Below are 14,023 nucleotides of genomic sequence, written 5' to 3'. Positions count from 1 at the left end.
AATCTGGCCAGGGGCCCCCCGGAGACGGATAAACTGGCCAGATTGCCCTCATTATTAGCCACCCTGCAGGCAGGGATGGTTTTAGGCAAAGTGGGGCCCTAGGCAAAGTTTAAAATGGGGCCTCAAATCCTAACATATTGCACATCACACAGAAGCATTTCTGTTGTATTTACAAGCGCTGAGTTCAGGCCACTAAAGGAATGTGATCGACAATACTGAAGTTGTTCCCCGGCCTCTTTACACCATCTGAGAAAGAATGATGGGAACAGAACAATCACTAATAGATCACTAACAGATCACCATACAGTATCATGTAACCAGCAGCACACCTACAGTTTACAACGGCGATGTGCGGCTGAGAACAATGATTTCTGTTCCGGCATAACCAATCCAATCAATGGATGAATAGGCAGCATTTTACTTGTTTAGTATAATACACCTCATAGTCCTCAATATATTATAATGTGCACCACAGTCCTCCATATTGTAAAATACACACTGCATAATCCTCCATATAGTATAATACACTCCTCAGTCCTCAGTCCTATAATTCACTTCCCACAGTATAATGCACCCCATAGTTCTTCATACAGTATAATGTATTCCCCATAGTCCTTGATACAGTATAATGCAGCCCACATATAGTATAATGCAGCCACCCCATAGAGCATAATGCAGCCACCCCACAGAGTATGATGTAACCCCCATGGAATATAATGCAGCCACCCTCATATAGTATAATGTAGCCCCCCCATAAAGTATGATGCAATCACCCCTCATAGAATATAAATATAATACAGCCCCCCATAGAATATAATACAGCCCACCTCCCCATAGAATATAATGTAGCCCCATCAAAGAGTATGATGCAATCCTCCCTCATAAAATCTAATACAGCCCCCATAGAATATAATACAGCCCACCTCCCCATAGAATATAATGTAGCCCCCATAGAATATAATGCAGCCCCCCATAGTATATAAAACAGCCTTCCCCATAGAATATAATGCACCCCCCATAGTATATAACACAGCGCATCCATCTACGAGGACATTTTAGAGCACTTTGGAGATGGAAATGTCATTCTCCAGCAGGACGTGGCACCTGTCCACACTGCCAAAAATACCAATATACCTGGTTTATAAACAACAGTATCACTGTGCTTGATTGGTCAGCAAACTCGCCTGACCTTAACCCCATAGAGAATCTATGGAGTATTGTAAAGAGGAAGATGAGACACCAGACCCAACAATGCAGATGAGCTGAAGGCTGCTATCAAAGCAACCTGGGCTTCCATAACACCTCAGCAGTGCCACAGGCTGATCGCCTCCATGCCACGACGCATTGATGCAGTAATTGATGCAAAAGGAGCCCTGACAAAGTATTGAGTGCATTTACTGATGATGACATATTTCAGTAGTTAAACAAGAAGTTTCCCAAGATAAATATCAAAAATAACAGGTCCAAATTCAAAAAGCATTATGAACACAAAAAAACCCCAATAGGTGTAATTAAAGTAACAGGGGAATCAAAGAATATGTTCAACCATAAAATCAATTTTATTATGGCTGTATACTGCAGAGCAAACAAATATGAGTTAAAATCAATAAAAAAACACAAACCCACCTCCCAAAAGATGCCTCCATATTTCTATTTCTAAAAATGAACCAAACCCCAGATTTTCATTAAGCCTGGTCGGTACCCAATCTAAAAGTCCACTTGCTCTCAATGTAAGCAAGAGATCACCACTAGTGTTGAGCATTCCGATACCGCAAGTATCGGGTATCGGCCGATACTTGCGGTATCGGAATTCCGATACCGGGATCCGATACTTTTGTGGTATCGGGAATCGGTATCGGGATTAATATCAATGTGTAAAAGAAAGAATTAAAATAAAAAATAGGGATATACTCACCTCTCCGGCGGCCCCTGGACTTTACCGCCGTAACCGGGAGCCGTGGTACCTAAGAATGCACGCTTGAAGGGCCTTAGATGACGTCACGGCGCTCTGATTGGTCCGTAGCGGTCGCGCGACCGCTACGCGACCAATCAGAAGCTGCGGACGTCTTCTAAGGTATTTCAAGCGCTTGAAAGACCTTAGGTGACGTCACGACTTTGTGATTGGTCGCGTAGCGGTCACGCGACCGCTACGGACCAATCAGAGCGCCGTGACGTCATCTAAGGCCCTTCAAGCGCGCATTCTTAGGTACAACGGCTCCCGGTTATGGTGGTAAAGTCCAGGGCGCGTCAGAGGGTGAGTATATCCTTATTTTTTATTTTAATTCTTTCTTTTACACGTTGATATGGATCCCAGGGCCTGAAGGAGAGTTTCCTCTCCTTCAGACCCTGGGAACCATACAGGATACCGTCCGATACTTGGTGTCCCATTGACTTGTATTGGTATCGGGTATCGGTATCGGATTAGATCCGATACTTTGCCGGTATCGGCCGATACTTTCTGATACCGATACTTTCAAGTATCGGACGGTATCGCTCAACACTAATCACCACTTCTCGGTCCCAAAAGAACTCTGAGAAGACTTGAATCCCTATGATGGAATTGTTGAAAATATCTTAGTAGGGTTTTAAATTGTTCAAGATCATCCTCTGTCCTAGATTTGTCCATGTCTCTTACATGTTCCTTGATACATACGTGAAGTTCTCTAGCAAGGAGACCAATGTAGATTTTCCCACCTGGACATCGGGCGTGATAGATCACCCATTAAATGGTGTCTGATGTCATATGTCTAATTTAATGACATTCCCCTGAAGGTAGCCCTCTCAGGTGTGTTCATAGTTGTCAATAATTGTGTCCTGTCCTGTTTATGAGACTAGGACACCTGCTGATTGTGCTATGTCTTCACATATCTGTGTGGATGTGACGTCATAAGTCGTCTGCACCACAAATAATATGGGAGTGAGCGGTGACATCTTACTCCTTTAATCCCCATTCTCCTGATGATGCCTGAGAGCGGGCGAAACATGTTGGGGGATTAATGTTTATAGATTTAGGGCGACAGGACCTGCATTACAATAACGGTGACAATCCACCAGTATATAAATAATCGCTGACTGCAGCAGTAAATGGTACGGTGTATTCACTGCCTGTGACTGTGACACAATAGCACAAAGAAGCTGTAATAACAGGGTCATTTTCATTTATGGGAGTTTTAATTGTTTTCTTTGTGTTACATGTAAATAAAGCGATATTATAAAGAGGAAGAAGAAGATTTCGGTGACCCCAGAGATGAGCAGCAGTGACCCGTCCTTCCCATGGGTTGTGGTGGGATTACTGTAAATCACATGTGATGGGTTATTGGGAACGGTACAACCTGTATTATATATAGCACTGATGGCTTTATTATATACTGCCCCAATATCACCATATTCCTGGTAAGAGGTAATAATTGGTAGAAAGTGTTGGTTATACAGAGAATATAAAAGCTCAGGAAGAGTTTACAGCTCCGTGTATTCTGTCCATGAGGTGCAGTAGAGCCGGCTGGGTGGCACTGGGGGTAATAGGTGCGCACCACTTTGGTGGAATAGACTCTTGGGAGAAATGATAAAAGGAAATGGGACATCGAGGAAATATGTGATAAGAAACATAGAAAAACTAATAAAAATATTAACTTTACAATACAAAAATAATGTAAGTTATAAAATAGAACGATGATGAAACACATAGAGGGATTAATAATCTAATAAATAAACCACTGGAAGTCGCCATGAAGTTCTCTGCCGTTCCTCTGGACTCTAAACTGTCACCCATGATGCCCACATCACAGTGTATAGGGCAGAGCAGGGCCAGGAGCCGCTGCCTGGCAGGAGCCACCTGAGGGTTCCGTCACCTCTGACCTCTGGTCACCTGCACACGACCAACTGCCGTTTACTTTCAACTGTCGGCTGAAGTGATTGGACCGAGGTCTACAGGCGGGAAGAGATTACGGAGAATGGTGACTACTGGACGAGGAGAAGAGAGCGAGAAGAGGAGCGAGGAGAAGGGGCGCGAGGAGAAGAGGAAGAGGGAAGAGGACAGCGTGACCGGATTAAAGAAGAAAAGGAGACGAGACAACAGCGGATTGGAGGAGCCAACACCTGGATGCAGCGGAGACCCTGGATCATCCGGCCCCTATGCCAGGCTTAACATCAGCCGCTTCAACATCCACCAGGTCCTAGGTAGAGGCGCCTTTGGCAAAGTAAGGCCTACATATTTGTTATTTGAAATCTGAGATTTTTCATATATCCCCATGTATTGTTCTCTGTTATCAGCCATGTCTTGCTTTGTTATTGCTCATTGTAGTGTCCTTCTGTGAGATGAGGTATAAGACATCACCATAGTTAGGGCTAGTGCTGCTATAACCTGGTATTCTTCTATACTGGAGGGTTCATCTCAGGGGTCACAGCTGTAGAGGGCAGGGGACATTATTTTTTTCTCCTATCAGGCTGCCATATTGTACATACATTTGTCTCTGTGTTTTTATTAAATCTAGATAATCAATGGTATTTGGACCATACTAATGCCAACTCAATGCCTCTACTAATGCTTACTCTGTTTATTTCCATATGGTAACAGAGGAAAACCCTTTAAAAAGTCATCGTCATTTTAATTTTTATTTCATAAATCAATAGCAAACATGAAAATAAGCAGCTTTGTAATAATTCTAATCAGATAAATCTTCTTTTTCCACCAAGACTGATTTTTCATATTCTATATTCTCAATTTCGGGGTTAACTCTGTATTTAGTGAAGACAGATTGTTACATTACTGAGAGGAGATGACAGTTGGTGCTGATAATATTCTATGTAGTGGAGAGGAGGGGCTAAATGCAAAACTCCTCCCTCCTCCTCCCCCCTCCCTTCTGCATAGAATATTATCAGCACCAACTGTTATCTCCCCTCAGTAATTTAACAATCTGTCTTCACTAAATACAGAGTTTACCCAGGTACATAGAATTTTGAAAATAAAAAATCAGTCCTGGTGGAGAAAGAAGCCGATTTGGCTGATAAAAATGATAATTACTTACGGGTAATTTGATTTTCCAGATCCATGACAGCACCGGTACATGAGAGATGGTCCCGCCCCCAAGAACAGGAAACCTGCATAGGAGATAAAAGATGGGGGCGGCACCTCTCTCCTCAGTTTGTTTACAGAGAATGTAAGGTAACCGCTATGTTAGTTTTAGGCATATAAAAATTTATATTTAACTCTAAGACTATTTATCTATTGTTATGTTAAGTGGTTATTACCCCATCTTTCATTTGTGTCTTTTTTTTTTTTTTTTTTTGAGATTTTTTTTTTTTTTTTTTTGTGAATCACACACCATCACCAAGATAGGGCGGGAACTAGAGCGGTGCTGTCATGGATCTGGAAAATCAAATTACCCGTAAGTAATTATTTTTTCCCTTCCCCATGACAGCACCGGTACATGAGAGGAAGAAATAGAAGGAACCTCTAGGGTGGGACAACAGCAGATAGTACTTTCCTACCAAAGGCAAGATCTGATAGCCCCAGATTCAACCTATAATGGCGGAAGAAAGTAGAGGGTGAAGACCATACTGCTGCATTACAGATTTGCTCTATCGATGCATTTGCCCTCTCTGCCCAAGATGTGGAAATAGCCCTGGTAGAGTGGGCCGTAACACCAGGTGGAGGGACCTGTCCCGAAGAGGAATAGGAAAGTGATATAGCCATACGGAGCCAACGTGCAATAGTCGATTTTGTGGCCTTTTTTCCCCTGTTTGCCCCCTGAAAGGAGACAAAAAGGGCTGAAGACTGTCGCCATGGTTTTGTCACTTCTATATATTGAAGAAGGCAACGTCTGACGTCCAAGCAATGGAAGGTTTCTTCTCCCTGGGATTTTGGATTGGCACAGAATGAAGGCAAGATTATCTCCTGGTCCCTGTGAAATTTCGAGTTGACCTTAGGTAAGAAGGCCGGATCAGATTTTATAATTACCCTATCCTCCAGAATTTCCGTATACGGAGGGTCAATAGATATAGCCTGAAGCTCACTAATGCGTCTGGCTGAGGTAAGGGCAATCAGGAGAACTGTTTTTAGAGTTAGCGCTTTTTCCGATATGGAGGAAAGAGGCTCAAAGGGAGAGGAGGTCAAGGCGTTTAAAACTAAATTTAAATCCCAGGGAGCGACCTTTGGACGAGGTTTGAATGGCCTGGCTGTAAAGGAGGCCCGAATGAACCTACACACCCAGGGGTGATCAGCCAATTTTTGGTCAAACAAGGCGCCAAGCGCCGAGACTTGCACTTTTAGAGTGCTGGTAGATAATCCCCTCTCCAGACCCTTTTGGAGAAACTCTAGGATTTCAGATATAGGGACCTTCTGAACGGTATCAGTTATCCCTCGGCCTGAGAATTCTAAAAATTTTCCCCATACCTTTTGGTATTTATCAGTTGTGACTTTTTTTCTACTGGACAGTAGAGTAGTAATTAACGGATCCGAGAATCCCTTTGCTAGCAGAAGTCCCCTCTCAAGTTCCAAGCAGTGAGGTGTAGGCTGTGAACCTGAGGATGTGTCACCGGACCCTGGTGCAGAAGGTCTGGGACCTCTGGAAGTATCCACGGGTCCGAGATGGACATACGTCTGAGCCAAGTGAACCAAGCTCTCTTTGGCCAGAAGGGTGCGATTAAGATTATGCGTGATTTCTCTTCTCGGATCTTCTTCAGGACTGTAGGGATCAATGGGATCGGGGGAAACGCATAGGCTAGTTGGAATTTCCATTGGTGTAGTAACGCATCTACACCTTCCGGGTTCTCTTTGGGGTTTAGAGAGTAGAACCTTTTTACTTTCCGATTTTGCCTTGTGGAAAAAAGATCCACTTGAGGAAGCCCCCAGACTGCACAGATTTCTCCAAATATTCTTTGATTTAGCGACCACTCGCCCTGGTGCAGGACGTGACGACTCAGAAAATCTGCGACAAAGTTTTCCGACCCCTTTAAGTGTGTACTTGTGAGGGATAAAAGGTGGTTTTCGGCCCAAAGAAATAGTCTTCCTGCTTCTTCCATTAGGGAACTTGATCTGGTTCCTCCCTGTCGATTTATATACGACACCGTTGTGCTGTTGTCGGACAATACTACTAAATGTTTTCCTTTGAGATCTTCTTCTGATTGAAGAATTGCTTGCCTTACTGCTGTCAATTCCCTCAGGTTTGAGGAGGCTGATTGCATCTGTGGATTCCATAGACCCTGTAGGATCCGATCTGACAGGTGTGCTCCCCAACCTAATGGGCTCGCATCTGTGGTCAGTATCACCGGATTCTGGATTGACCATGGGACCCCTTTTTTTAGATTCCCGGAATCTAGCCACCAGCTTAGAGAGTCCCGGACATGTTGTGACAATACGATTTTTCGGTTTAGATTGTAGGGTATTCTTGTTTGTTCTGACAGGATCTCCCACTGTAGGTCCCTTGAATGAAGTTGTGCCCATTGGACCGCCGGAATTGTTGCAGTAAGCATGCCTAGGAGGGACATGGCTTCCCTCACCGAGACGTATTGGGCTACCTGTATTTGTGTTATTCTTTGTTTTATGACCTCGATTTTCCTGTCTGGAAGGATACAGATCTGTTTGATTGAATTTAATTGGATCCCCAGGAACTCCTGTATCTGGGCCGGAATCAATCTTGATTTTTTTAAGTTTATTATCCACCCTAGTTTGGTTAGTAGCTCTCGTACTGTTATAACTGCTTTTATGCAATCTTCTTGATTGTCTGCTATCAGGAGGAAATCGTCTAAATAGGGCACTAGCAGAATGTTTTCTCTCCTTACGAAGGATGCTACTTCCGAAATTATTTTTGTAAAAATACGAGGAGCTACCGATACCCCAAAGGGGAGACATTGGTATTGTAGATGGGTGTAGACCTGTCCCAGCTGCACAACCAACCTCAGGAATTGTTGATGCTCTCTGCTGATTGGCACATGATAATAGGCATCGGTAAGGTCTATCACTGCCATATAACATCCTGGATACAGCAGTTTTACCGCCGTTCTCAGAGTTTCCATTTTGAATTTTTCTACTCGGATGAATTTGTTTAATTCTTTTAGATTGAAAATAGTTCTTAAAGATCCATCCGGTTTTGGAGTGAGGAAAAGGGTGCTGTAAAATCCCCTTCCAATTTCCTGTGAAGGTACTCTTACCAGGACTTTTTTGTCTAAAAGAAGACGAACTTCTTTTTCGAGAACCAACTGGTTCTTTTTGGCCACACGAGTAACTTTTATTCGGTGGGGAGGAAGGGAGATGAAATTTAACCGCAGACCGTCTGATAACAAGTTGATTATCCATTGGGACGGCTGTAAGGTTACCCACTGATGGACAAAAAACCGTAACCTTCCTCCCACCTGGAATATGGCGTCATTGTTTAGGATCTGGTTTTGGGGGTTTATTGAAAAGAAACCCTCTTTCTCTTTTCTCACCCCAGGGTTTCCCCCGTGTGGTTTTATCCGTTGGGCGGCCTCGGCCCCTACCTGATCCTCGAAAGGACCGACGATTGTCGTACCAACGTCGTCTAAAGAAGGGAGGTGGAGGGAAGTGTTTTTTCTTGTCCGCCGCTTTTTCTAAAATCTCATCTAAAGCGCTGCCGAATAAATATTGGCCCTCACAGGGGACTGCACAGAGCTTTACTTTGGATTGGAAATCAGCATTCCAGTTCTTTAACCATAGCGCCCTTCTTCCTGAATTTGAAAGGGCACTAGCCCGGGCAGCAAACCGCACAGAATCAATGGCCGCGTCCGCCAGGAATCCCGCTGCATTTTGAAGTGGAGGGATGACTTCTAGAAGTCTGTCTCTTGGACATTTGTTTTTTATTTGGTCGCTAAGTTCCTCCAGCCATTTAACCATGGCACGGGCAGTACAAGTAGCCGCTACTCCAGGTTTAAACGCCCAAGTTGAGGCCTCCCAGGTTGATTTTAGAAAGGCATCTGCCTTTTTATCTAGGGGGTCTTTTAGGGCCCCCATGTCCTCGAAGGGAAGTGCTATGCCCCTGGAGGTACTTGCGATCGCCGCGTCCAACCTAGGCGCCTTTTCCCATTTCTCGCAAACTTCCTCACTAAAGGGATATTTACGTTTTAAGGCCTGGGGAACTGAAATCTTTTTATTCGTTTTTTTCCATTCTTTTTTGATGAGATTTAGAATGTTATCATGAAACGGGAAAACTTTTCGTTTCTTATCCTCCAAATTACTGAACATAGAGTCCTGAACCGTTTGCTTCTCTTTTGGCGTCTCAACCCCCAGGGTGGACCTGACCAGTTTTAGCAACTTCCCCACATCTTCTGATAACACATAAGGCCGGCCACACTCTTCATCTGAAGAGTCCAGGTCCGAACCCTCGTCGGGCGGAAGCTCACCCAGTTCACCCTCGGATTCTACATCAGATGCCTGGGCAGACATAGAGGGCGGGTTTACGGAGCTCTGCAACCCATGTTGTTTTAACTGCTCCTTTACAGTGCTTTGTACTTCGCTTCTAACAATATCTTTTATATTCTGAAGCAAAGATGATGACTCTTCAGACACAGTTTTTTCTATGCATGAGCGGCACATACGCTTTTCATACGTTTTGGGGAGGCTTCTATCACAGAGTGCACATACTTTATGCTTTTGTTTAGAGGTGACTTTTCTTCCCTGCATATACACAAAAACACAGTGTCACTGATATGTTTTTTGCCTTACAAAGGCACTCACCCACCGGACCCTTAGTACCACGACAGGCTGTGGGATTTCAGCTGGGATCGTCGATTCCTTCAGATCTGCCATCCTGCAGGAGACTGTTCCCAGCGCCAGCTTGCCGCCTTGCCGTTTTAAATATGGCGGCCCGGAAGCGGTGTGTGCGTCTCTGAACTTTCTCCCCCCCGGGGAGTGTCAGCACACCGCTTCCTCAGCGTGTAGCGTCACTTCCGGTTCAATCCCGGAAGTTCCCCCATTCAGTCGGCGCCAGCGTCGTGATGGGTACGCTCACTTTTTCTCCCTCGGCCCAGCCTCCGGCCAGGAGCGGACGCCGGGGAGTCCCCAGTGGGAAAGACGCATCTGCAGCTTTTTCCAGGTATGGAGGCGACGCGCACACGCCGCCACCGCTGCTCCCACCGTGGACCTCGGTCAGAGACCGGCAAAGCAAGGGAGACCTCTCCCCATGCAGCACCGCAGGTTCCCCGCAAGAACAGGAAACCAAACTGAGGAGAGAGGTGCCGCCCCCATCTTTTATCTCCTATGCAGGTTTCCTGTTCTTGGGGGCGGGACCATCTCTCATGTACCAGTGCTGTCATGGGGAAGGGAAAAATGTATTACAAAGTTAAATATTTTCATGTGTATTATTGTTTTATGAACTAAATATTAAAATGACGAATATTTATTAAGACCTCTCCATAGCCCGTCCATGGAGCAGGCAGTGCATTGTTCTGATAGATAGATCTGCTCCTCTATATGGTCCTGGTCACTAGCAGACTGAGCGATCACTCAGTTTTCTCATGCGCCTTGTGGACTATAAAATCCAGATCCTTCCACCCCTGCAGACACCTTCTAAGTATTCTCCATTTGTGTTTTTCAGGTGGTCCTGGCATCTGTCCCCGGCAGTAACATCAACGTGGCCGTCAAAATGATCACCAAAAGGGACAACGAGGACACCATCTTGAGAGAGCGGCGGATACTCCTGGCGGCCAGACACTGCCCATTCCTGTGCCACCTCTATGCCGCACACCAGTCTCAGCACAGGGCATATTTCATCATGGAGTACCTGTCCGGTGGCAGCGTGGAGGATTTGATCAGGATGTGCGGCTGCCTGAACATCAGCAATGTGAGGTGAGAAAGCAGAGAATGTACCTAAAAGAGAACTAAGAGAAAGGGAAAAAACCTGAGGTCGGGTTGCAGCTAGGGGAGCACTGGCAGGGCATATATTTAGGGTGCTGGAAGCAGGAGGTGGGGTGCCATGGTATTTGAAGATTGCCAGAGAAGGATTTCATGACATTGATTCTGCAGTCTGTTCTTTCCATCAGATTCTACACAGCAGAGATGGTAAGTGGCCTCCAGTTCCTCCACGGACACAACATCGTCCACCGGTAAGCAGAACTTTCCTCCTTCTCTCTGTCCCCTTTACAAGCTGTAGATATGGCCCCCGGCTTCCCTGGTGTCCTGCCGCCTATTCTGCCGTATTTTGTAGTGACCCATTTTCCATCTCTTGTATCACTGGACAGATTATTTTGTTTTCTTCTTTCATTGCAGTGACATAAAGCCGGATAACATCATGTTGGATGCAGATGGCCACATCCGTATCATCGACCTTGGGCTTGCCCAAGATGGCGTCTCCTCCTCCAAAAACATCTCTGGAGTGACGGGCACTTTCCATTACATGGCCCCTGAGGTGCATCGTAGAAAACGGTATGGCGCAGCAGTGGACTGGTGGAGCCTGGGGATTGTGGTGTCCAGGATGGCAGCAGGGCGATATCCATTTTACAACGGCCCCGTCAAGCAAATGGCTTTCAAATCCATCATCAACGAGAAGCCAAAATTTCCAACTTGGCTTGATGCTGACGTGAAACATCTCATCAAGAAGCTGCTGCACAAAGACCCTCAGACATGCCTGGGTGTGAGCGGGAACATCAGAGAGCATCCATTCTTTACCACCATCGGCTGGGAGGATCTGGAGGAAAGGAGAGTAGAGCCACCATTTACACCATTCAGGCCAGTTCTGGAGAACCACCATCTGCAGTGGCCGGAGCACACAGTCCTTCACCCCGTGGCCGGATTTACGTATGTGTCACCAAGCTGGACCCGGTAAGTATCTCCTCCTCTGGGGATAACACTCATCAGGTGCTGTTCTCTCATTGTGGTTATCATCATCATCGATCTTACCTTTTTTCACTTTTTCTGACAGTGACTTTATGTTTCTATTTTTCTTAGGTGGATGAAAAGATCTGGACTGTGAAAGAATTCACGACCATCTGGTGAGTGACCGATGTACACACAGGACACCTATTATGTCAGTACATTGCATCTGATGTTATATAGCAGAATGGTTCATTATAAAGACCATTCCCCTAATATAACATAAGATCCGGTAGATAGATTTCCTGTCTTCCTCTTATGTCTTGCAGGATGAGCCCGTGCCAACTGCCCAGAACTTCATGCCTCCTGACCCGTGCCTCACGTCTCTGCTGCTGTACATCACCTCGGCTGCCCTTCAACATCATCTCTCTCTATACCATCTTCATGCTGGACCACTGCCATTGCTGCCCCAGACCCTTGACCTCCTGGGCTGGCATCTAACATCCCTCCAGCCCGAAGATCTTCTACCCCAGGAGCGGCCTGTGCTAAGTTGCCATCTGGTGAGTTCAGGAACAATAGTCGCACCTTTCAGTCCTGGGGCCGCTGAGCAACAGCATGTAAGGAGAGGCCATTATCCCTGAACTCACCTTAGCACAGGCCTGGTAAGTATCGCACCCATCACACATCACCCACACTACATGGTCAGTGCAGGTCCCCACACTACATCATCAGTACAGGCACACACATAGCACACAGTACATATCAGCACATAGATGTAGGACATAGATCGGCTTCTGATCCTGAGATTTAATCTGATCGCCATATTTGGAGTCAGGAAGGAATTTTTCCCCCTAATATGAGGACAATTGGCCCATTCCTCATAGGGGGTTTTCGCCTTCCTCTGGATCTACACGGCCGATACATACATTTAGTGTCATAGGTTAATAAGTAAGTGCACACTTTTAGAGCATAAAAAAGATACAAAATAAAATATTATTATTTGAAAAAATGTTTCCTAACCAAATATAGACATAAATTAGTCCAAACATGCTACCAGATTAGTAGGAAAAAAATAATACAACACATTTTTTTACTTTAATCTCTCATCGGTTCATTATCAGCCCTTGATCCTGGGATTTATTCTGACCGCCATACTTTATTTGGGGTCAGGAAGGAATTTTCCCCCCTGATATGAGGATAATTGGCCGATTCCTCACAGGGGGTTTTCGCCTACCTCTGGACCAACACGGCCCATAGATAGGTTTAGTAAAATAGAATAAATAAGTAGCTTCTTATGTTTATAATAAAAAATATAGAATTTATGTAAAATAATATAATATTTTGGATTTACAATAATATAGTCGACACAAATATAAACGTAAATTAGCCGAAAAATAGAAATTACTTTTATATTTTTATATAATAAACATTTATATAATAATAATAATAATTTTAAATAATATATATTTTTTACATTAAACTTATGTATACACATTAGCTATGAGCCCTTGATCCTGGGATTCATTCTGATCGCCATATTTGGGGTCAGGAAGGAATTCCCCCCTAATATGAGGATAATTGGCCGATTCCTCACAGGGGGTTTTCGCCTTCCTCTGGACCAACACGGCCCATAGATAGATTTAGTCTGATAGATGAATAATTTACACATATACATGATATATAATATATAATAACCTCATCTATAAATAAAATCTTCTTTTTACCCCTATACTTTTGTGTTGTCTTTACTCCATTGCTCGGCCATGTAGTCATTATTATACTGCCCCCTATGTCTGGTGGGCGCATACAGCAGTGTCCCCCACACTCCAGGCCTCACGGCCCCAACACATCATGGTGTCAGGATTTCCTTCGTATTTCTTGGGGGAGAGAACCTGCGGCAGCTTCTGAGGCCTCGATAATAATTCCATCCTCAGTGCAAAATGAAGGAAATCCTGACACCATGATGTGTTGGGGCCGTGAGGACTGGAGTTTGGGGATCAATGTCACACATGAGATAAAGCTGGATGAGCCCCGATATCGTTATATCCAATGGGGATAAATCAGGTAATTGCTCTGATTCCTGGGAGTGTCAGGTCCAGAGCAGGAGACTCTGGGGCCTTTCTCCATTTCCGCTAATAAATGAGAACACTGAGCCACTCCATCCTCTATTACCTCAGAACTTCCTAACAGGACAGAGAAGAATGGGTTTCCTATACCAGACCCCCATATCATAGACAGCCAGTCTGATTAGATCCTCCAGAA

General features: G+C 44.8%; 1 protein-coding gene across 2 annotated transcripts; it reads left to right on the top strand.

Annotated features, from left to right (window-relative positions):
* Nucleotides 1–3,691: 3,691 nt before the first annotated feature.
* On the top strand, nucleotides 3,692–12,307 carry LOC143769007 (protein kinase C delta type-like). 2 transcript variants are annotated; one of them, XM_077257616.1, is made up of 6 exons: nucleotides 3,692–4,196; nucleotides 10,548–10,798; nucleotides 10,993–11,055; nucleotides 11,219–11,770; nucleotides 11,897–11,940; nucleotides 12,091–12,307. In XM_077257616.1, exons 1-5 carry the CDS (start codon nucleotides 3,951–3,953, stop codon nucleotides 11,919–11,921), a joined length of 1,137 nt encoding a protein of 378 aa, XP_077113731.1. In that variant the 5' UTR covers nucleotides 3,692–3,950; the 3' UTR covers nucleotides 11,922–11,940; nucleotides 12,091–12,307. The 2 variants fall into 2 exon arrangements, with proteins under 2 accessions (XP_077113731.1, XP_077113730.1); XM_077257615.1 differs by having other exon boundaries at nucleotides 11,897–12,307.
* The last annotated feature ends 1,716 nt before the right edge of the window (nucleotides 12,308–14,023 follow it).

Source organism: Ranitomeya variabilis, chromosome 4, assembly GCF_051348905.1.
Source record: "Ranitomeya variabilis isolate aRanVar5 chromosome 4, aRanVar5.hap1, whole genome shotgun sequence".
NCBI classification, from domain to species: domain Eukaryota; kingdom Metazoa; phylum Chordata; class Amphibia; order Anura; family Dendrobatidae; genus Ranitomeya; species Ranitomeya variabilis.
This window is presented reverse-complemented; position numbering and strand designations above follow the sequence as displayed.

What these genes read in the sequence shown, in the direction of transcription:
- LOC143769007 (XM_077257616.1), top strand. Translation starts at nt 3,951, where the DNA reads ATGGTGACTACTGGACGAGGAGAAGAGAGCGAGAAGAGGAGCGAGGAG. An exon ending in GTAGAGGCGCCTTTGGCAAA is followed by an intron (nt 4,197 to 10,547) that starts GTAAGGCCTACA and finishes TGTGTTTTTCAG; the next exon opens with GTGGTCCTGGCATCTGTCCC. An exon ending in GTGTCACCAAGCTGGACCCG is followed by an intron (nt 11,771 to 11,896) that starts GTAAGTATCTCC and finishes TATTTTTCTTAG; the next exon opens with GTGGATGAAAAGATCTGGAC.